Raw genomic sequence first — 23,607 nt, forward strand, 5'->3', positions numbered from 1 at the left:
AAGCCAATTCTAGGTCAACAAACCCTGGGAAGGTTGTCAAACTTATTTTACCAAAAGATCATATATCATTATTATATTTATGCAAAGTGACAAAAGGGTTTTAAATACAAATATCCGCTGGCAAGCTTCAGTTTCCCCAATTAAGAATATGGCTTTAAAAAATAATCTAGTACCTGATTGATATAATATCTAACCATTTCAATAATTTATAGAACTTTTGCTTCCTGGGGAAAAATAGAAAAGACTTTTTCCCTTTTGGTAGACTAGAAAAGTACTACCAAAATGAGGTTTATCCTCTAACCTTCATTTGTCCTTAGGTGTGGTCAGCAAGTGATACTAATTGGATTTCTGCTATCTGTCTCCCTGAGTAGGTTGATATAAACTATTTACCCTCTGGTTAGGGAGGAAAATGAAAACCATTTACTCTTAAGTGTCCTCTTTTTAGGGAAGATAGGATTTACCAGGTGGCTCCAAACTTCTGTTTAACCTTCTCAGGCTCCCTATTCCACTTATCCTGGCTTACTGGCCTGTGTCTTCTATATAACTTCCTTTCAACATTTCTCTTTACAAACATTCTATAACTGTCACAAACCTTTCTACAACTTTAAAAAATCTCCTTTCTACAACTTTCACAAATCTTCTTATAACTTTCAGAAATAACCAGCTTTAGAATCCACTTTTTCCCCTCAAAATGCATGTCCATACTTCATGCCTTCTATTACAAAAAAAAAACCTTCATATATAATTTCTTTCCCATTAGAATTCTTAACTCTTAAAAATCTTAATTTTTAGGTGACAACTAATTAACATTCCTCAGATTAGCAATACATTCACATTTTTAAGAGATATGCTATATAATAAAAGCCTAATATGCAAACCGACCAAATGGTGGAAAGACGGGTCACTATGACGCACACTGACCACCAGGGAGCAGACGCTCAACATAGGAGCTTCCCCCTGGTGGTCAGTGCATTCCCACAGGGGGAGCGCCACTCAGCCAGAAGCTGGACTCATGGCTGGTGAGCACAGTGGCGGTGGCAGGAGCCTCTCCCGCCTCTGTGGCAGTGCTAAGGAGCAGCAAGCTGAGCAGTTAGGAGCAGCGTGCAGATGGGCAGTAAGGAGTGAGGGGTCCTGGACTGCGAGAGGGCGCAGGCCGGGCTGAGGACCTCCCTCCTCCAATGCACAAATTTCGTGCACCAGGCCTCTAGTTTCAAATAAAATACAAGACTTATTCATTAACAGACTCAAATTCATCCTCTAGATTCTCTGTAATAAGAGGCAAACTCAGATTTATATTTCAGTATCCTGTTATTTCAAAACACCTAGATATTTAATAATTTTTACTATTTAACCCAGCAGAATTCCAAAATTTTAAGTTACCAAAGACTACTATTTTTTTTCTACAAAGTGGGAGTGGCCCCTGCCCGAGGGCACTTCCACAGCTCAGGCCCTTTTAGGAGAACTTGGGGGTTTTGAAGGTTATTTCCCATAATTGTCTTTCTGAGTAGACTGTAACAACGTGAAATCTGGCTTATAAGAAGAGATCTTATCCTACTTCAAAATAGAAAAGAAAAAAAAAAATCCCTAAAGTAAGTTAATGAGTACTCCCAAAAGGAGGGACTGGGACATTAGCCTTAGAATCTTATCTTACCCTAACCAAAAACAGCAAATGATCTTGGGATTCCCTGTGTTCATAAAATGGCGAACAGTAAACTAAGTTCCCAAAAGATATGAATGTAAGCAAAGAAGGTCCTTTAACCAAAGTTACATTATAGACAGACAAAAGTCTCACTAGCTAAGCATTTCGGGCTGCTGATGCCTTGAGAAGGGAGAGCTGCTGGGAAGTTCCTGTAATCCATGCCCCCCATTCAGCCTGCCACAAGCACCTGCCTCAACACACCCACCCAGCAAAGTGGAATATGACCCATCTTTAAACAAATAAAACCAAACAACAATCAACGGAGACACTTATATACGATATTTATAGGTGCTCACAACCCACAGACAAGAGCTTCACACTATGCTTTCCCAAACACTAGTCTCCTCTTGTTCCCAATTAAGAGGATATTTAAGGGTGCAGTAGAGGTCAAAACTATTGCAATGGGGGAAAGTTTGTATTCAATTCCAGATACAACAGGGACCCATGCAGATTTATAGCCAGGGGTCGGGGTGTGGGATAGAATGGAAAATTACTAATAGGAACTTGGTTAGATATCAAGGGTCAATGGAAGAGGAGCTGGGTTAGAAATCAAAGATGGAAGAAGAGGAGTGTGATACCAAGGATAAGGGGATTCTCGATAAGCTGGCTTTACAGGATTCTTTGGGAAAACTGGGCAGAGCAAGCCAAGGATAAAGCCTAGTTTAGATGAGGACTCAGAAGGGCCTGACTGAAGTTTGCTCCAGGAACATGCCTGCCAAGGCGGAGTGAGGAACTGAACTTGGTGGTGTAAGTCCACAGACCTTGCTGACCCTACATCTCCTGGGTTAGCGGTGCACAGCTAAACCTCATATGACCCAATGTGCCTGGATATGTGTGTACACCCACGAAGTAAGACTATGGCTGCATTCCAGCTGCAAATCAGATTGACCCCAAATCCGGGCGTGGATTCCCTTATCTGCTGCTCTGCGCCTCCCAGATACCAGCTTTCCTGGGGCTGCAGGGCGGGCCCGGCAGGCACCTACTGCGCGCCAATCGCAGGCCGGCGCGCAGGGGCGCAAGCGCCAAGGCCCTGGGCGGGCCTCAGCTCTCACCAGTCTCCTCCGACTTGCGGGCCTGCCACCGCCCTGATTGGCCTCCCGGCGATGACGTAGGCGTCCGCCTCGGCCAGTAGTAGCGGAGCCGGCGGGCGGCGGGGTTTGGCGGAAGTGGTGTGGGAGAGGTGAGCCGGCCGTGCGGAGCGGCGGCGCAGCGTGGAGGACCAGACGCCAGCGATGACGCGCTTCGCTCTGACTGTGGTCCGGCAGTGAGTATTGCTGTCGCAGGGTGCCTTCCCCTCGTGGTCACTGTGTGTTGGGGAGTGGGTGAAGGGGCCATGGGTCTGCCATCCTTTTCCTGCCTGCTGGCTTCCCCCTCGCAGAGTTGGCTAGGACGGGCGATTTTTTAGGTGTTTTCGTACGTGCTGTTTCAAATGACCCTTCCTCCCCCAGCAGCGCTGAGCGGGGGCCGATGTTAATGTCATCCACCCCGCGGTGCGGATGAGGTGAGGTCTGTATAAGTAAATGGTCGGGGTTCCCATCAGTTGGTGACAGAGCTAAGGGTGAGGAAAGACAGCCTTGTCTCCAGACTCCTCTGTGCACCGTTTTGCTTCCCAGCAAATTGCGAAGCCTGCAGGCAGAATAGCTCGAGGGAGGCTGTTTTTGATGCTGCCTGCCTTGCGCTATCCCGTCTCTCCGTCTCTGCTGTTCCTCCTCGATTCCCGCTCGTTTGCCCGGGCAGTCAGCCCCACAGACATGTATCTAAGATGTATCGCTTCCCTCCAGAGGTTACATTACTGCAAGAGAAAAGGGGCCCTGCCCTGGGCTCAGCCGACCGCATCGTCCCCGAACAAATATTTTTGCCATAACATTACACGGAGCCAAATGCTGATAAGTCTTTATGTCTCTTATCTTTTCCCTGATTTACCGACACTTAGTGGGAAGTGAAATTTAGGGTGGTTAAGAGCACAGATTTTTCAAGCGAGATAGACCGAGGTTAAGAATCGTGGCTCCTCCTAGAAGCCTTTAACCTGGCCTTCCATAAACTGACTTCATATTTCCGACCTCAGTTTTCTGATATATAAAACATAGCTCACTGGGTTAATGTGAGAATTAAATGGGAGAAAAATAAGAGTGTATAGCACAATGGCGGGAAAGAATTATATCTGAGAATTAAATAACATCTTTCTATAAGGACAGCTCTAATAAAAATAATCCTCAAATATGTATCTACCTATAGTTTATCAGGGCAACATTTTACATACATATGTATCTACCTATATGTATCTACCTATAGTTTATCAGGGCAACATTTTACATACATAAAAAAGATGCCATTTTTAACTTCATGGAGCTCACAAGGAACAATAATATGACTTAATCTTGTCAAATGACTTTAACTGCTATCTTTTCTGTTTATTTATATATATGTATGTATGTATGTGTGTGTGTATGTATATATGTATGTGTGTGTGTGTATGTATATAATTGATTTCAGGAAGAGAGAGATAGAAACATCAATGATGAGAGAGAACCTTTGATCGGCTGCCTCCTACATGCCCCACACTGGCGATCAAACCCAGGACCCTTCAGTCTGCAGGCCAGCCCTCTATCCACTGAGCCAAACCAGCTAGGGCTCTGTCCTCTTCTTTTTTAAAAAAATATATTTTTATTGATTTTCAGAAAGTAAGGGAGAGGGAGAGAGAAAAACATCAATGATTGAGAATCATTAATCGGTTAACTCCTGCACGTCCCCTACTGGGGATCAATCCCGCAACCCAGGCATGTGCCCTTTGACCAGAATTTAACCCAGGACCCTTCAGTCCGCAGGCAGACACTTTATCCACTGAGCCAAACCAGCTAGGGCTGTCCTGTTCTTTTACAAGAAGATAATCTTGGGAATCATCTGAAATTGTCACTTTGGGATTCGAAGGATTTTAATTTTTTTTAAAATATATATTTTTATTGATTTCAGAGAGGAAGGGAGAGGGAGAGAGAGAGAGAAACATCAATGGTGAGAGAGAATCATTGACTGGCTGCACCCTGCACACACACACACCCACCCCCCTGTATCACACACACACACACACACACACACACACACACACACACACACACATTGGAGATTGAGCGGGGAAACCCTGGCATGTACCCTGACAGGGACTCAAACCATGTCCTTCCTGGTTCATAGGCTGAAGCTCAATCACTGAACAACACCGAATAGGCTAGGATTCGCAGCATTTTAATGACTAAACTAGAAATCGAATTCTTCCCTATCTCTTCTCTACCCTCTTCATTTATAGAATGTCTTAGGACCATTGTATGACCTACTTAAGCTCAGAAGCTAATCTGTGGCAGAGCGGGAACTACAGACCTGACTGCCCTTTCTGCTGGTGTTAGAGCACTTCCTGGCTCCCTTGACCCAGCCAGCAGTGTCTGGCACATAATTGAAGCTCAGGATTTGTGGGAAATCTGGGTTAAAACACCTCTTGACAAATCAGGTGATCCCTATTCAGATTCTTAATAAACAATAGTTATATGAAGGTGGATTTTTATTCCCTCTCTGATTTTTAAAAAAGGCTTGATTTTTAAATTGACTCCTCACAGGAATCTATAGAAAACAATTAAGTACCTTAAGAAATTGTGTGTCAGGCACTGTTGTAATTCTGACAGCAATCCAATGAAGTAAGGATTGCTCCTCAGTTTGCAGATAAGAAACTGAGACAAAGAGGGCATGTAACTTTTAAATATATATATTTTTTTCTTTTTTAAAAAATATATTTTTATTGATGTTAGAGAGGAAGGGAGAGGGATAGAAAGATGGAAACATCAATGATGAGAGAGAATCATTGATCAGCTGCCTCCTGCATGCCCCCCACTGGGGATCGAGCCCGCAACCCAGGCACATGCCCTTGGCCGGAATCAAACCTGGGACCCCTCAGTCCGCAGGCCGACGCTTTATCCACTGAGCCAGACCGGCCAGGGCTAAAAATATATATATATATTTATTGATTTCATAGAGAGAGGGAGAGATAGAAACATCAATAAGAGAGAATCATTGATCAGCTGCCTCCTGCATGCCCCCTACTGGGGGTTGAGCCCACAACCTGGGCATGTGCCCTTGACTGGAATGGAACCCGGGACCCTTCAGTCCACAGGCCAATGCTCTATTCACAGAGCCAAACCAGTTAGGACATATAACTTGGTTAAAGGCATATGTCAGGTTGGGGAGGCCAGATTTGAACCAAAGCAGCATGACTCTACAGCTTAACCCTCTTAACCACTGTACCCTTCTGCATCCTATTTTATTGAATTAAAAACTAGTATTTGTAGGGTGCTTGAATACCACCAGCCATTTTAGAGGCTTTTTATTTTTCTTCATATAATTGTGACTAGTGATAAGAATAGATTTGCTTTGTTCTGTTCTATTTGTGGGCAAGTGAAATGGAAGTGTTGAAATAATCTATAGGATTAGCAGGGGTCCTCAAACTTTTTAAACAGGGGGCCAGTTCACTGTCCCTCAGACCGTTGGAGGGCCGGACTATAGTTTAAAAAAAAACTATGAACAAATTCCTATGCACACTGCACATATCTTATTTTGAAGTAAAAAAACAAAACGGCAAAAACACCCGCATGTGGCCCGCGGGCCGTAGTTTGAGGACACCTGGTTTAGGGTAAGCTGCTCCCCTGCCTGAACCATCTCTCTTTTCCCCTCCAGAATTCTCAAAGCTAAAAATTGATGATTCTTTCAGGAAAAGAAATGATTTCAAACTTGATTGATAATTATCATACTTAAATATAATGACTCTTATGGGAATCAGCAAGATTAGATCATTTAGCATAGTATTGGGAATAGGCACTTGAGTTTCTATTACTTGATTCTGTATAACTCTATAAGATAAACACCTTGCAACTGATGGCATGATCAATATTTTTTTGAGTTGGGTTATTTTATTGAACAGTGCCTCTTCAGGTAATGCAAGAAAACTTTAAGAAAGCAATTTAAGTTCTACCAAATCCCTTATGAATCTTGTGCTGTTACTGTATATGTGTGTTTACCTTTCTTCATCATACTTGGAAGTGAAAGTACCTTGTGTATCATTTTTGGAATAGAATGCCCACGGTTTCAAACTTCAAGTCTACTGATATTATTAAACTGTAACTTCTCATTATCTTATAGCAAAGCATTGTTGAAAACTCCAGTGTGTGTGGGCATTTCCATCACCTACACAATATATTGAAGGCCCCAGTTCCCTTGACATGTTATTCGTAGGTGTTTGCAACCATTTGCCTGCAGACCATTCATTTCACTTCCAGTTTTAACTGGCTCTTAAAATTTTAATTTTTTTTTTTTTTACAAACTAAATTTAATTTACTTGAATGACTTAAAGGTAATGGATTACTAAAGTTATTGATAGCAAAACTGATGTTTTTCTTACTCGACCTCTAGCATCAGTTAGCTTGCTCTTTGTTGAATGCTAATCATTGTTCTGGTCTAAAAAAAAGAAGCAAAAATAAATATGAAATCACCTGTAAACTTTATTAAAGATAACATATAATTGTTACATTATTATGATATTTGTTTTCTGGGAATGGGGCGGATCATAGCTCTTGCACCCAGGATTAATCTGTATATAAACAAAAATATATCACGAATTGAGATATTAGGTTCTTTTCCCCCTCAAATATCCAGGGAAAGTCTCCATGTTACTATATTTTCACATGACTTAATTGTGGAGAGGAATTAGAATAAAACTGTATTCATGATTAAATATCAGGTGAGGCTTTACATTTCCATGTATGCTAAAGCATATCTATTTCAAAAACTTGCCCCAAATGTATACTAATTTCCCACTATTTGTCTCTCCTGTCTGTTGAATTTGAATTCTTTAAAGGGATATGCTTAGGAAATTAAGCTTTCTATGTGATATTTGAAGAAATGCTGTAGAATATAAACCAGAACTAATAAAGTCAAATACCTGTTTAAGTGAGCAGTGTGATAATCTATGAAATGAATGATGCCTATTCGTAGGGCCTATAAATGGCCGGTCATAAGACTTCACCTCTTGGCACAAGCATTTGAATTCTTGCAGAGTCGGGTGTTGCGTTTTGGAAATGGATCACACTGCAGATTTTGAAAATGAGTGGTGTTAGTCCTGACTCCTTCAAAATATATTCCTCTGACCTTTCAGCTCCCTTCATCTTCTCTGTGCTGTCACAAGCCAAACTTTGGTTAAGGGAAGTTTAATAGTAAAACTATTTTAGTCACCTACTTTTCTTCTCCACTCCCCAAGCAAACTAATTTTAAATACTTGCTTCAAGGATTTTTATAGACCTCTTGATAAAGTTGATAAAAGCTGTAAAACTAAATATTTATGAATGTTTTTAGAAAAAAAAATCAATTTCTAGATTCCTACTCTATAATGTTTATAAAATGATTTAAAGGCAGAAGTGACCAACAGAATGCCAGTGATTGTTAATAAAGCAGTAATGTCTGCAGCAGTTTCTGCCCTTCATTATATTAGAGCTATTTTTTCTCCTTTCACTAAAAATGGCTAGATGGAGGGGCAGTGCCATTACAAAATTATCACAGTACGTGGGATTCCATTTTTTACAGGATGACTTCTTTTTTTTTTGCACTTGAGGAAAAAGATGGATTTAAAATTCTGCACCTTGCTTTTTCTACTTAATGATATATATCGGTGATTTTTCTATATCTTTTTTTTTTTAAAATATATTTTATTGATTTTTCACAGAGAGGAAGAGAGAGGGATAGAGAGTTAGAAACATCGATGAGAGAGAAACATCGATCAGCTGCCTCTTGCACACCCCCCACTGGGGATGTGCCCGCAACCAAGGTACATGCCCTTGACCGGAATCGAACCTGAGACCCTTGAGTCCACAGGCCGACGCTCTATCCACTGAGCCAAACCGGTTTTGGCGATTTTTCTATATCTTTACATACAATCGCTCTCTTTTTAGGGGACATAGTATTCCATTATGTAGATACTAGAGGCCAGGTGCACAAAATTCGTGCACTGGGGCGGGGGGTGTCCCTCAGCCCAGCCTGCACCCTCTCCAATCTGGAACCCCTCGGGGGATGTCCGGCTGTGGGATCGGGCCTAAACCGGCAGTCGGACATCCCTCACAATCTGGGACTGCTGGCTCCTAACCACTTGTCTGCCTGCCTGCCTGATTGCCCCTAACTGCTTCTGCCTGCCAGTCTGATCACCCCCTAACTGCTCCCCTGCCAGCCTGATTGACACCTAACTGCTCCCCTGCCGGCCCGATCGCCCCCAACTACCCTCCCCTGCCAGCCCTATCGCCCCCAACTGCCCTCCGCTGCAGGTCTGGTCACCCCCAACTGCCCTTCCCTGTCAGTCATCTTGTGACAATGTGGGGGCGGCCATCTTTTGAGGGCATGAGGGTCAGTTTGCATATTACCTCTTTATTATATAGGCTACCACTATATATCTGTTAAGGCAACCAGAACTTTGCTAATGGACATGTAGGTTATTTACCATCTTTCGCTATTAGTAACCTATAATAATAAAAGCGTAATATGCAAATTGAACGGCCGAACAGCAGAACAAAAAAGCAACATGCAGAAGACTACATATAGTGAGAGGCAATTCATTATAAAGTTCAACAATAGCTAAAGTAATCTATGCTCTACACCGGTGGAAAAGCTATAAAGAAAGGCAAGTGAATGAGCATCCAAATGTCCACGTAATGGATCCTCTGTGGGTGGAGGACATGGTGATGGAAAAGGGTCTAGGAGGCTGGCGGTGATCTGCTAACATGGGTAATATTATGTGAGTGTTGGTTTTATTTGTTTATATTGTTTGTTTCACAATTTTTAAAATATTAGAGAAATGCATTAAGTTAAATTTTTTATTTTTATAAACCTCTGTCCAAGCCTCTATAAAGCTCTTACAATTATTGAGTGCTTACTAAAAGCTAAGCAGTATTCTAAACACTTTAACTGTATTCACTCTGTTATCACAAGAGTCATGTGAGATAGAGACGGTTACTATCTATCCTATTTGACTGAGGACGAACTGAAACACTTGACCTAAACCCGGCTCCTAGAGCCCAAGCAGTTTTGTTCCTGTGCCTGATTTATGGCGGTGAAGTTTACTTAAGAGATTTTCACTTCTCAGTGACATAGAAGGATATAAATAGGGGGCTGTAGACATTTGATTCCAAATGAGAAATCATTTGCTCGGAAGGAACCTTTTTACTGTTCTTACCTCCTATTCCCAATTCTATGTCCAGAGTCCACACAGAACAAGGGCAGCCCTGAGCATCTCCGTGTCTCCAGTGCCTGGCACTGTGTTTCCCATGTAGAAAGAGCTCAAGGAAGCTTCAGCTGAAATCTCCTTGACAGCTTTTTGTGTATTTGATGATGGCTTTAACTGTAGTTCTGTCCTATCACTCCATCTCGTCCATATAACCCTGCCTTCTTCCCAACTGACTGTTATTTTGACAAAGTTTCTAGTCCTTTCTTTCACCCTTCTCCTTATTTCAGAACTTTTTTTTTTTTTTTTTTTTTTTTTTCATTCTTAAAAATGCATCACCCAAACCCCGGTTCTTCAGTGTGGTCTGCAGACAGTTGTCAGCCTACAGAGTGGAACATTTTGAGAAAACCTAGGACCTAGGAGAAGGCAGGGGTCTGAAGATTTGTGCGTTCCCCTCCGCCCCCCACTCTATTCACAGTCCTGTACTTGCTCATTCCGTTCAGCAGTGGGCAGACTGACCTTCATATTTGGGTTCTGCCTGGGAAAATCGTTTTGGTCAACATACTTCTTGTAACAAGAATATTTAACAAGAATATATACACATACATTTTTAATAGACTTTCCCACCTGCAATTCAGTTAAGATTGATTCGTGATCTATACATTTTAATTTGGGCAGTGTGAAATTCTTAGCTTATCAATTAAATACATTAAATGATTGCAAATATTAATTTAGAATAAATTTTACAGATTAGATTATGAAGTATGTTATAAGGTTCATGTACTATCTGTGAATATCATTACCTTTGATTGCTGATTTTTTTCTCATCTTAAAAATAACCTAATTTATTAATAAAGGTGTTTTTCTCCCCCCCACCCTCTCTATTTTAGTGGACAAACAAGATTAAACAAGGAGAAAGTAATTCAAGGTAGGTCTATCACTATTTTTGCTTTCTTCTTTAGTGTTAATGTAATATGTGAGTTAGTCGGGTCTGCTGGGGCAGGGTGGATGGGCTCAGCCCTGTGTTGTGAGCTGGGATTACAGAATTAAAGCATCGTAGTCACAGAAATATGATCAGAGCAGATGGTAACCAAGGACTCTTAAGTGAGCTGGATGTAAAGAGGGGTATTCCACGTTGTTTATGGGTAGCTTCAAGTGGCCCAGGCAGCTGATAAAACCGTCTTAAAATATAACTGCCCAGACTTAAGATGATTTTATATTTGGAACCATAAACTTTACTGGCTGATGTTAGCAGTCTTTTTCTACTAAGATTTCTAGTTTAGTAGTAACAAAGAGGATTAAAAAAGAACTCCTTTCTCACTTCGGGTGGTTACTTTATTCTGAACAGATTGTCCCTCCCTTCTTGTGGTAATTTAGGCTCAGATCTTTTAATCTCCCTAATGATCTGGCTAGTCTGGCTTTTAAAGAATATTTTGGTGAACTTTCAGCCAGATTATAAAAGCATTTTGTTTAATTTTTTTGGTTAGGGACATCTGGGGTTGGCAGAAACTGATTTTCATATCCAGACTGCTGGACTCCCTCTGCTGTATACTAGTCTGATAGTTAAATGAACCTTTGTTTTCCAGTGACTTGTGCCCACACCAGGTTATTCTTTGGACTCATGTCCCTGACTACTTTGCCCTTCATTTCATTTCACATTGACAATGGAACATGAATAAAAGCTTTTGTGTCCACACTTGTTTTGTAAGGCTGCTTTTGTGTGTTTTGTTGTTTTTCCTAATTTGGTAAGTTAGATGCTTAGTTCTTGAAGTAATATGCTCTCCCCCTCCCCCCTTTTTAAGCATTCAGGCTTATGTATTTGGAAGTACTATTTTGGTTGCATACCTACAGCTTTGGTATGTAGCACTTTCATAAGTATTCAGCATGAAGTATCGTAAATTTCCATTTTGACTTCATTATTGACCTATCAGGTAGCTATTAAATTTCCCAATGGCTGGGCTGGCTTTGTTGTTGTTCTTCATCTTTTATGATTCACTTCCAGTGTAACTGCGTGTTCTGGCAGCATGATTTATTTGTTAATACTTATTTGAAATTTGTTAAAATGGTCAGTTTTTATAAATCTACCATTCTGTGCTTGAGAAAAATCTGTTTTCTAATTGTTGGGTTTGGAGTTATATATCAAATAATCAACCTTGAGGTTTTTTTTTGTTGTTCAAATCTTCTATACTTTACTAATTTTGCAAGTTTACTAATTTGCCTGTATGACTTAAATATCAGTTTATGAATAAGACATGTTATATTTCTGACTGTGATGGCCAGTTCATCCTTTAGTACCTGAAATTGCATAATGTGTGCTTTGTATGTCCTGCCTTTATATAGTTAGAGGCTATTTTTATCAGGCACATGCAAATTTAAAAATTGTTATATATTCCTAGCGAATTGGATCACCACTTATTTATAGTAACCCTCACAATCCTTACTAAGACTTTTGTCATAAAGTCCTGCATTTCTGAGAGTAGTATAGCTACTCTGTTTTGGGGTTGGAATTTGCCTGGTATGTAAATATATTTTTTCACCCTTTCCTTTAAACCTTTCTGTGTACTGATGTCTTAAGTGTTATTGCCTCATAAATACTAGGTAACTGATTTTGATTCTTCTTTAAAAAAAAAATACAATCTGTCTTTTAATTGGCTAGAGCAGTCTATTTACTTTTATTCTGGTTACTGATATGTGAAATGTTAAAGTCAGTGGTGCGTGGGCAGGCTAAATAGCCATCTCAGACGGTGAATAAAGAAAAATTAAATTTATTTAAAGGAAAAGGGGTTGGAGGGTGGGGATAGCCAAAGGGAAGGGCCACACAGCACTGAGCCAAAGGGTATTGGGTCCATGCTGACAGCAAAAATATACTTAGGGCAGTAAAACAAGGAAGGGCATAGAAGAATCAATAGGAAAGCTTTGGCTCACTGAGAAGGCAGAGAAAAGGGGGCCTTGGAGAGGGGTTCAGTGGGTTAGCCAGGGACAAGCTGCCATTGCCCATTGCTCTCCTGGTTGTAAATCTCATGGGGTCCCTTAAAAGTCAGGGGATCGTGCCTGTGGGGGAAGGAGAGGGGAGGGAATGGCACGGGCATGCTCCTTGGAGGGAGAGCACTGGATCCTTTGTCTTGAATGTATTTGTCTCTCTCTTGCAGATGGAAATCTTAGGGGAGGTCTCAGGCGAGAGTCAAAAGAATATTCATCAGCTTTACCCAGTGTGCTCTTTCAGGGCAGGGGGTCTAGTCAGTGTAGGTGGTCCAAGGCAAACAAGGGGTCACTTGTCTGGTTTTGCTGCTTTTCTGGGCCCGGAGCTGAAATATAACTGAAGCCTAGATATTACCGTTAGGAAGGAAAGGTCAGTGGGTCTGAACCACCTGGCCAGTGATACGCTAGGGGAGGGTAGTTGTCCTGAGGGTGAGGTTTGTGTTGTCCTTATCCAACCCCTTCTCACCTTCCCTACTGCTTTGAAATGATAAGCCACTTCTATTCTTTTAATGGCTAAAAGTGTTCTTTAAATTTTTACCACTCATGCTTAATAAAGTATAAGATTAATATTCACTCTCTTGAAAAATACTAAGACCTTATGTGACTTTTGTTTAGTATTTTAGCCCTGTCCTTTTTAACTACAGGCCGTGGCTGTTATTGCTCAATTTGTTATTTAGACAATATTTGTTTAGATTTACATGTATATTTACCAGTTCCTCTTATCATTTCTTTTATATCCCAGACCTTCACTCCTGAGTATCTTCTTCAAAAGTGCCCCTAGTGCAGACTGGTTAATGGTAAAGATAGTTTCAGTTTTTTCTCTTCTAGACAGTTCTGGCTTTAGTCTATTTAATTGCTTTTAGTCTAGGCTAGGTAATTTTAGATTGACAGTTCTCTTAGCACCTGGGAGATATGATTCTGTTGCTTTTTGGCTTTTATTATTTCTCTTCAGAAGTCTTCTCTCAGCCAAATGGTGCTCCATGGTAGGTAGTTTGTCTTTCTCTGAAACTGCTTTTAAAATCTTCTTTGATTTTGGTATTCTAGTTTATCTTAATATATATATGAGGGATTTAAAAACATTTTTCCTGCTTGATTACATTGTATTTCATTTATCTGTGGGTTTCTTAAAAATTCTCAACTATCATCCTTCCTATATAATAAAAGCCTAATATGCTAAGTGTCTGGTTGGCCATTCAACCAATCAAAACATAATATGCTGACCCCTCCTAGGCATCTCCCCTTCTAGAAACCACATATAAGGAACGCTGTAAAAAATAAAATTTCAAGGCTTGATCAGAAAAAACAAAAACAAAAAACATAATATGCTAATGATATGCTAAGGCCACTCAACTCCTCACTATGACGTGCACTGGCCACTGGGGGGCAGACAGTTGATCAGTTGTTATAATGTGCACTGACCACCAGGGGGGCAGACGCCGATAGGTTAGCTTGCTGCTGGGGTCCGGCAGATCGGGACTGAGCGAGATGGGCCAGACATGCCCTGGAGCCCTCCCGCAGTCCCTCTCTGGCTGGCCAACATCCTGCATCCCTCCCTGGCCCCAGTCGTGCACTGGTGGGGTACCTCAGCCTGGCCAGCACCCTCTTGCAATCTGAGACCCCTCAGGGGATGTCAGAGAGCTGGTTTCAGCCCGATCCCACAGGCCAGGCCAAGGGACCCCACTGGTGCATGAATTTGTGCACCAGGCCTCTAGTGTCTTCATAGTTAGGAATTCTCATTTTTTCTGTCAAGTCTCTAATAGATCAGAGATGCATTCCATCTGTATCCAGCCTGTATTCTGGGTATGACTTCAGGTCTGTCTTGGAGTTTATTGAGCCACTCTGCAACTGGATCTCCCTTTATCCAGTGAGGAAATTTTTTTTCTCCTTCAGCAATTCTATTTTTCATTATTAAAAGATCTATTTGGTTCTTTTAGAAAGCTGTCTGATAGGTTTTTTTGTGTGTGTGATCACATTTATTGGAAGGGTTGGAGAAAAATAAAAAATGCAATTTAGCTTAAGAATTTGTGAGCTATGTGCAAATAAACTCATTTCAGGAGCAGAAGAATCCTTGGTCATTTCTTAATATCAAAATTTACACAGGTTTCACTTTTGAATATATTCTACCTTTAAAGATGCAATCATATAAAGTCTCCTAAATTCCACACAGGATATATTCTTTGTTTCAACCAACTCTCAATAGAGGGGCAACTGGCACAACACCATCTCCCTGGACAAAAAGCATTGGACTGTTCTGTTTTTTGTGTTTTTTTTTTAATGAATCTTTATTGTTCAGATTACAATTGTTTCTCCTTTTTCCCCACATATCTCCCCACCACCCAGTTCCTACCCCCCCCTTTTCCCTTACCTCCCCCCCCCCCGCTGTCCTTATCCATAGGTGTATGATTTTTGTCCAGTCTCTTCCCATACTCCCCACACAGACACCCCTTTCCCCCTGAGAATTATCAATCCACTCCCATTCTATGCCTGATTCTATTAAGTTCACCAGTTTATTCTGTTCCTCAGATTTTTAATTCACTTGACTTTTAGATTCACTTGTTGATAGATATGTATTTGTTGTTCATAATTTTTATCTTTCTTCTTCTTTTTCCTCTTTTTAAAGAATACCTTTCAGCATTTTATATAATGCTGGTTTGGTGGTGATGAACTCCTTTAGCTTTTTCTTATCTGTGAAGCTCTTTATCTGCCCTTCAATTCTGAATGATAACTTTGCTGGGTAGAGTAGTCTTGGTTGTAGGTTCCTGCTATTCATCACTTTGAATATTTCTTGCCACTCCCATCTGGCCTGCATGGTTTCTGTTGAGAAATTAGCTGATAATCGTATGGGAGCTCCCTTGTAGGTAACTAACTGTTTTTCTCTTGCTGCTTGTAAGATTCTCTCTTTGTCTTTTGCTCTTGGCATTTTAATTATGATGTGTCTTGGTGTGGTCCTCTTTGGATTCCTTTTGTTTGGGGTTCTGTGCGCTTCCTGGACTTGTAAGTCTATTTCTTTCATCAGGTGGGGGAAGTTTTCGTTAATTATTTCTTCAAATAGGTTTTCAGCATCTTGCTCTCTCTCTTCTTCTGGTACCCCCATAATTCTGATGTTGGTTCGCTTGAAGTTGTCCCAGAGACTTCTTACACTATCTTCAACTTTCTGAATTCTCTTCTCTTCATGCTTCTCTGGAAGAGTGTCCTTGGCCTCTTTGTATTCCAAATCTTTGAGTTGATTCTTGCGATCCTCTAGTCTGCTTTTGGGTCTCTGTATAATATTTTTTATCTCAGTCAGTGTATGTTTAATTTCTAGTTGGTCCTCATTGAATTTATCGGCCCTTTCCATGAAATTCTTGAAAAACCTTATAACCGTGGTTTTGAACTCTATGTCCAGTCGCTTGTTCTCCTCCATTTCTTTGGTTTGTGATCTGTTTCCTTGCCTTCGCATATTCTCTGCTTCCCTAAGTTGGTAGGGTAGTTTTGTGTACTAGGTGTCCTATTGGTTCAACGGGTCAGCCTCCCAGTTACTTGAGGTGGACACTCTTGGTGTACCCTTGTGTACTGTGTGTCCCCCAGCAGGAGCTACAGCAAGGGCTAGTTTTCTCCTCCTTTGCTTGGGCGGTTTTGGAGCAGTCTGGAGCTGTAGTTGGTTAAGCTGCCACAGAACAGGCCATTTATATGCAAAAGCCGCTGTGTGGAGCCTGGGCGGGTTTGTAGAATGTGCGGGGCGGGGCCTCAGGGCGGGGCGGGGTCTCAGGGCGTCACTAGGCTGGGGCGTGGCCAATGGCGATGGCTGCAGTCAGCCGTCTCTGCCTTTCCACGTTTCCAAGTCCCTGCGCCCCGCGCACCAGCGCAGTAAACAATGATTGCTGGGCGCACCTCTGCAAAAAAGTCACTCTCACTTTCTGACCCGATGGCCGAGAGTCCAGCTTCTCCCCGTAGGCGTCTGGGTCCCCCGCGTGTCCCCAGAAACTGGATTTCAGAGTGATCGGGAGCTTGTCTCCCTGCGGGTTGAAGAAAAGCCACGCACCCAGCCGCCCGCCGCCGGCCCGATTCGCGCGCCTCCGTACTTCAGCTTTTCAGCGATTGTGCTTCTTTCTCTTCTTAGTTGTACATCTTCCACTCAGCCAGCTTTCCCGTGGTTCTGGGTGGTAGATGTTTTTGTCTTTTAGTTGTATTTTTGAAATTGTTGTGTGAGGCAGCAGATTAGTTGTTTAACTATGCCGCCATCTTGGTTCTAGAATTGTGAGGATTAAAATCCTGTTCTGTTTTGTTGATTTATATATCTCTTCATATGTTTCTTCATCAGTTTCTATCGTAGTCACAGTTTCTTCCCCATCTCCCAATATCATATTTAAATGTTGATCATAAGCATGTAATCTACTTTGAAGCTGTCTGTCGTTTCTCATTTTCACATAAACTTGCTCACCCAGGCTGAGCCTGATAAGATCCAGGGGCTCTTCTACAGTCTTGGTAGTTTGTTTCTGGTCCACATCGTCCGCCATGTTTCAAACCCTATCTGGTAGTTTTTTATGAGTTCGTGTTTGCTCATTTTTGCATTCTGCCTTAATGTTATTTTATAGTCTGTATTTTCTGATTTCATTGTCAGAAGTGTTACTGGTTTTAAATCTGTTATGATTTTTATGACTTTCATTCATGATGGATTAATTTCTTGTGTGATAAGTCTTTGACTAAACTATTATTTGCTCTAAATTAGTAGAAAACTTGTTAGCCTTTATTGAGAATGATTTGCTCTGAAAAGGATTTGCATTTTATTTTACTACTGACCTGAAATTGCATTAGCCTCCCTTACAGGATCCCTGACTTCCAGGAATATTCAGTGCAGTTCTCCAGTTCTCCCATCTTGCGGTGCCAGTCAGTGCCTTCCCCCCCCCCCCCCCACCCACTCCCCCGCCCCGCCCCTGTGCTGATATCACAGCAACTCCATTTTCTTATGCTCAGGGTTTTTTGGATTGCTTTGCTTTGTCTCATGGAGATTTTCTTTTTCCTTATATCCTGTGAGCCCAGGAATGCATCTCTCTCTCTCTCTCCCTCTCTCTCTCTCTCTCTCCCTCTCTCCCTCCCTCCCTCCCTCCCTCCCTCCCTCCCTCCCTCCCTCAGTTCTTTTGTAGTAGGATAAGCCTTCAGAGTATCTAATCAGCCTTTCTTATGGAAATAAAGGTTCCAAAGTATTTTTTAAGTGAAAATGGAGAAGGGAGGGGAACATAATACAATACAATACGGAACTTTTGGCCAATGGAGATCAGGGAAAGCTTTCCTAGGTGATGATCCTACCACCCAAATATAACACCTAAGTTGAGAACTTGAGATCAGAGCCAGCATTAACAAAAGATAGCTACTGAAGGGATAGGAAAATGTGAAAGTGGAACGCTTGAGAGAGTTGAATTTTTGTCATCTAATTCCCATTAGGCAAACATTCTTTTGGAAAACATTTGAATACTTGAGCCTTTTATAGGATTATAGCTTAATTTTACTGGTCAGATCTCTGGAATGTTATGTGGAAAAGTACCCAAGGAAATATTTCAATAAAATCTAAATAAATTATAGTCTCTTACATGTGATTTAATTTCCATATCTCATATATATTTTTGAGTGGTATTGTTCCTTTTCTTAATCCCACAGGACAAGGAGTAGATGAGCCTCTTTCAGAAACTGGATTTAAACAAGCAGCTGCTGCTGGTATATTTCTTAATAATGTGAAGTTTACTCATGTTTTCTCCAGTGATCTCATGAGGACAAAGCAGGTAAGTTTAGAATCAAGGTTTAGGGTGATGAGTCAAAAGTTTCACCAGTGTAACCTTGAAAAATCTGCTACCAGAATTTATAGGGAACTAAATCACATACAGACCACCCCCAATATTCCCCTCTCCTCAACAGAACTTTTTTTCCCCATTGTACTTTATTTTATTTTGGTAAATTTTAAATTAGAGTAGCTTGAGAAAAGCTATTTAAAAAAAAAAAAAGACAAAGGTTTATCGGCTAGAATGATTATTTTTATGAGAAGAGAAACGATTAACTTTCAATTTTCAGACCGTGCATGGGATTTTGGAGAAGAACAAATGCTGCCAAGATATGACAGTGAAGTTTGATTCAAGACTTCGAGAAAGAGTAAGTAGCTTATGTATTATTCTTTACCATAAGTTATCAATAACTAGCTCAGGTTATCATATGGCTAAAAATTAATTACTGCTAGGAATATGGAAACAGCTAACATTTGTTGAGAATCTATGCTGTAACAGTCACTGTTACATACTCCCAGAGATAGCATAGATAGTATCTTATTTAACAATTAAAATCATATGATACACATTTAAAAAATAATTTTAGTCCTTACCCAAGGATATGTTCATTGATTTTTTTAAAAAATTTTTTAGAGAGAGAGAGAGGAAGGGGCGGCAGAGATGTGAGAGAGAAACATTGAATGATTGCCTCCGAACGCCCCCCAACCGGGGATCGAACCCGCAGCAACCTAGATATGTACCCTGACCAGGAATAGAACCCACAATCATTTTGGTGTATGGGACGATGTTCCAACCAACTGCACCACCCAGCCAGGTGAAATCATATATTATACAGCTTAAATTATAAAAGCGCAAGGTATAGTTGTAAGAATTTAACACAGTACAGAAGAATTTAAAATAAAATTGAAAACCTCTCTCCCTCAGCTTCCCAGTTCTACTGCCTGATTTTAAGCATAAATAGCCCATTTTAGATACCAGAAATGAATCTTTTTGAAACTGTGATTTAGCTAAAGCTGTAGAACAGTTTCACATCTGAGATTTGGCTCCAGGTCTCCTAGAAGACTTTTTCTTTTGCTCTATAACACTGACCTATAAACCGCCTAACACCCCTCCCAGCCCTGTGACTTCTTACATAACCAGACAGAAATGTAACGGAATGGCTAGGGCATCTTTAAAGAGTTACTTCACATAATGTGCTTATGTTCTCTGTTATGGTTCAACAAATATACGAGAGCTCCAGCATACGTGCTGCTCGGAAAGGCTCATTTTGCTCAAATGGTAAACCAAAGTGCCTTGAATTCAGTGAACGCCGAACAGGGCCTGTCATCATTTCTTCCTGGGGATGATTGTTCTAAATTTGTCATAAACTTGTACTTAATTGTTGTGTTGCAAACTAATTGGAGGCACTGTTGTCTGTTGGGCATTGCAGAAATACGGGGTTGCAGAAGGCAAGGGGCTGAGTGAGCTGAGGGCAATGGCCAAAGAAGCCGGGGAAGAATGCCCTGGGTTCACACCACCCGGAGGAGAGACCTTAGACCAGGTACGTAGCCCTGGGGCATGTGATGAACTTGCCAATGTCACACTAGCTGAAATCTGACTTTAAAAAAAAATTATTTTAGAGAGAGGAAGTGGGGGGGAGAGAGAGAAACATCGATCAGTTGCCTCCCACATGCACCCTGTCCAGGGATGGAACTCACAACCTCCGTATGTGCCCTGACAGGGAATCGAACACACCACCTTTTTAGCCATACCGGCCAAGACCTGACTTTTTTTGTAATTTTCTTTTTTTTAATAAATTTAATTTTACTGATTTCAGAGAGGAAGGGAAAGGGAGAGAGAGAAATATCAACGATGAGAGAGAATCATTGATCGGCTGCCTCCTGCAGTCCCCTTACTGGGGATCGAGTCCGCAACCCGGGCATGTGCCTTTGACCGAATTCGAACTTGGGACCCTTCAGTCCGCAGGCTGACACTCTATCCACTAAACCGAACCAGCCAGGGCTTTTTTTGTAATTTAGATGTTCCTAAATTTTAGCTAAGCAATTTGAAAGTTGTTTGGTTTATAAAACAACTCTGCATGATACCGTTTTTTCCTTTCTAAGCTATCCTGGCTTTTCTCGTTGATTTTAAGTTGACAGTCATAGCTGATAGTGGATTTAAAGGATGTGTGTTATTACATGTGACTGTTAAGAAGATTCTTTGAATATGAAGCTGTAACTACGGCAGTGGTAGTGGTAGTCAGTAAAGCAGGGGGTGACGTTCAAGGAGAATGACAAGCCGAACACCTGAGAGGCAAACTAATTCACACTTTGAAATCTTCCAGCCTCTACTGCCTCCACTCCGTGACAGCATCGCCAGGCTTGCCTTTCTTTGGACCGTTCTGCTTTTGACTTGTGTTATTGGTGATTTCCCCCCCTATTCATTACTTTCATGTAAAAAATTTCTATTAATTTAGCAAAGGAAAAGTTGTTTTTTTTTTGTCCTTGTTGTTATAAGTACACCAAAGTGTCAGATGTAGGCTCCTAGACGATACTGTTTTATGGGCTTCTGTTTACTTGCATGTTTCCCTAACTAGACTCGGAGTGCTTTGAGCCAGGGATTAGGAATTGTATCTTACTCTTCTTTGTCCCAGTGTGCTTTCATCGTTCCCGAAGTATGGTGGGCACTTACTAATGTCCACGGAACTACTGATTGAACGAATAGAAATACAGCATTTTTGCCCTGGCCGGTGTGGCTCGCTGGTTAGAAGGTCGGCCCTCACACTGAAGGGTCTTAGGTTTGAATCGCGGTCAAGAGCACGTACCTGCATTGCAGGTTCGCTCCCTGCCCCTGGTGGGGGTGTGTTTGGGAGGCAACCAATTGATGTGTCTCTCTCACGTTGATGTTTTTCTCTTTCTCTCTCTCTCTGCCTCTCCTCTTCCTCTCTCCCTTCCACTCTCTGAAAAGCAATGGAAAAAATCTTCATGAGGATTAGCAAGAAAAGAAATAGTCTTTTATGACATTAGAAAAATCTGATCAGGCTTTATGTTTATGTTTTAAGACAGTCAACAATGTCACTTTATTTTACCTTTTATCTCTTGTAGGTGAAGATGCGTGGAATAGACTTTTTTGAATTCCTTTGTCAACTGATCTGGAAGGAAGCAGATCAAAAAGACCCATGTTCCTTAGAAACTCCAAGCAACTGTCTGGAAACTTCTTTGGCAGAGATCTTCCCTTTAGGAAAAAACTGTGCCTCCAAATTTAATTCAGACAGCAGCGCTCCAGAATTAGTAGCCAGTGTCTTAGTAGTGAGTCACGGTGCTTACATGAAAAGCCTGTTCGATTATTTTCTGAATAACCTTGAGTGTTCCTTACCAGAAACTCTGAGCAAATCTGAACTTACATCAGTCAGTGCCAATACAGGGATTAGTCTCTTTATCATAAACTTTGAGAAAGAAAGAGAAGCTAAACCAACAGTTCAGTGTGTTTGTATGAACCTACAGGATCATCTAAGAGAAATGACTGAAACTTGCTAAATTTAAATTTACACCAAAATTGTAACAGTTTTGAGCCTCTAAGGGAGGGAGTGCCTTTGACTTTATTTTCATCCTCTGCTCTCACTAAATTGGAAACGGTAAAAAAGCTGTCTATTATAGCAGGTTTTTAAGTTCAAATGGAATCATAGCCACATAAAACACTAATGCAAAACCATTTAGAATTGATTTGTCTGAGACCAGTTGGCATTTTCCAGAGTATTTTTACTACCCTGCTTACTTATGTCTCTGGATTGTAAAAGGATGAAGGAACTCAGCATTGCAAATTGGGGGATTAGTAATCTGGTTACTCTGATTTTTTCCTTTTTTAAAAATGTTGATATTTTCCTTTAATGTCTGAAAAACCTAGCTTATTTTATTGGCTCTTAGTAAGATACTGTATGTTTTGTCCTATCTCCATCCATGCTTGGAAAAAGGAACTATTTATAATTCTCACCGCATATTTATAGTGTCAGTGTTATATTTTAAAAGTCCTTAAATAAAAAAGGCTTACCATCAAGTTTATATAAAGCAAAATGACACTAATTTTCAATATAGAAATCAACGGTTGGAATTGTCCACTCTAGAGGGTTGAAATGTGGGTAAATGCAGAAGTTCTTGTCTAATATGTAGGCTGAAGAGTTTAGTTTGAGAAAGGCTGTAAAGGAAGTAGAGTTACCAGGGTGCTGCACAATAACCTCAGAATAAAAGTGGGTGCTACGTTGGGAAAAAAAAAATAGTACTCTGATAACTGCAATTTGGGGTTTTTGTGGAAGGTGCAGATGAGATTGCTTCTTTCTTCCCACTAGATGGCACTGGAGAAAAGGGATTTTGGTTAACTTAATTTCATACATATGATTGGGCCCTCAAAAATTCTTATCTACCCCAGGTCTTTGGGGGTTGGATGGAGGGGGGGCAAAAGAGAAAATGGGGAGACATCTGTAATACTATCAATAAAATAAATAAGCAAACAAAATATCCGTATCTAAATGAAGTGCTTTACACATTGTCTGCTCTTCAGTGTGCATGTTGATGAATGCTCTGGGTCTCAGCTTAGGAAAGAATTAAGCCCTAGCTGGTTTGGCTTAGTGGATAGAGCCTGCCGACTGAAGGATCCGGGGTTCGAATCCAGTCAAGGGCATGTGCCCAGGTTTCGGGCTTGATCCCCGGTAGGGGGTGTGATTATCTCATCATTGATGTTTCTGTCTCTCCCTCTCTGAAATCAATAAAAAGAAAAGAATGCTAAAGTTTGTCAGTTAAGGCTAAAATGATGTATGGTCAGCTTTTACTTTGAACATCATTGAAATGTGTGAATTGCAGCCTTCTGCTGGGCTCCAGCAGTTTCCCTACCAGCATTGGGACAGCACAGTTGAACACCCGGGGAATGGCGCTGCAAATGAACATTTGACAAAGTAACCAAAAGGACAA

The 23,607-nt window shown here is 41.1% G+C and overlaps 2 protein-coding genes across 2 annotated transcripts; one reads left to right on the top strand and one right to left on the bottom strand.

Moving 5' to 3' along the window:
• The first annotated feature begins 2,866 nt into the window (after positions 1-2,866).
• On the top strand, positions 2,867-22,969 carry TIGAR (TP53 induced glycolysis regulatory phosphatase). Its single transcript, XM_008143745.3, has 6 exons — positions 2,867-2,963; positions 10,826-10,863; positions 18,549-18,670; positions 18,957-19,034; positions 20,097-20,207; positions 21,751-22,969. The coding sequence occupies exons 1-6, from the start codon at positions 2,932-2,934 to the stop codon at positions 22,180-22,182; spliced, it is 813 nt and encodes a 270-aa protein (XP_008141967.3). The 5' UTR covers positions 2,867-2,931; the 3' UTR covers positions 22,183-22,969.
• LOC129149761 (U6 snRNA-associated Sm-like protein LSm3) lies at positions 15,097-17,410 on the bottom strand. Its single transcript, XM_054718787.1, has 2 exons — positions 17,178-17,410; positions 15,097-15,172 (listed from the first exon to the last, which is right to left on the bottom strand). The coding sequence occupies exons 1-2, from the start codon at positions 17,408-17,410 to the stop codon at positions 15,097-15,099; spliced, it is 309 nt and encodes a 102-aa protein (XP_054574762.1).
• Positions 22,970-23,607: the final 638 nt, after the last annotated feature.

This window comes from Eptesicus fuscus, chromosome 7 (genome assembly GCF_027574615.1).
Source record: "Eptesicus fuscus isolate TK198812 chromosome 7, DD_ASM_mEF_20220401, whole genome shotgun sequence".
Classification (NCBI taxonomy): Eukaryota; Metazoa; Chordata; class Mammalia; order Chiroptera; family Vespertilionidae; genus Eptesicus; species Eptesicus fuscus.

Bases quoted from the DNA above. Each gene is read 5' to 3' on its own strand.
- LOC129149761 (XM_054718787.1), bottom strand. From the start codon at position 17,410: ATGGCGGACGATGTGGACCAGAAACAAACTACCAAGACTGTAGAAGAG. The intron at 15,173-17,177 runs AAAACAGAACAG...AAAAAAACACAA, and splicing joins GAAGAGATATATAAATCAAC to AAAACAGAACAGTCCAATGC.
- TIGAR (XM_008143745.3), top strand. From the start codon at position 2,932: ATGACGCGCTTCGCTCTGACTGTGGTCCGGCA. The intron at 18,671-18,956 runs GTAAGTTTAGAA...TTCAATTTTCAG, and splicing joins ATCTCATGAGGACAAAGCAG to ACCGTGCATGGGATTTTGGA. The intron at 20,208-21,750 runs GTACGTAGCCCT...TATCTCTTGTAG, and splicing joins GAGGAGAGACCTTAGACCAG to GTGAAGATGCGTGGAATAGA.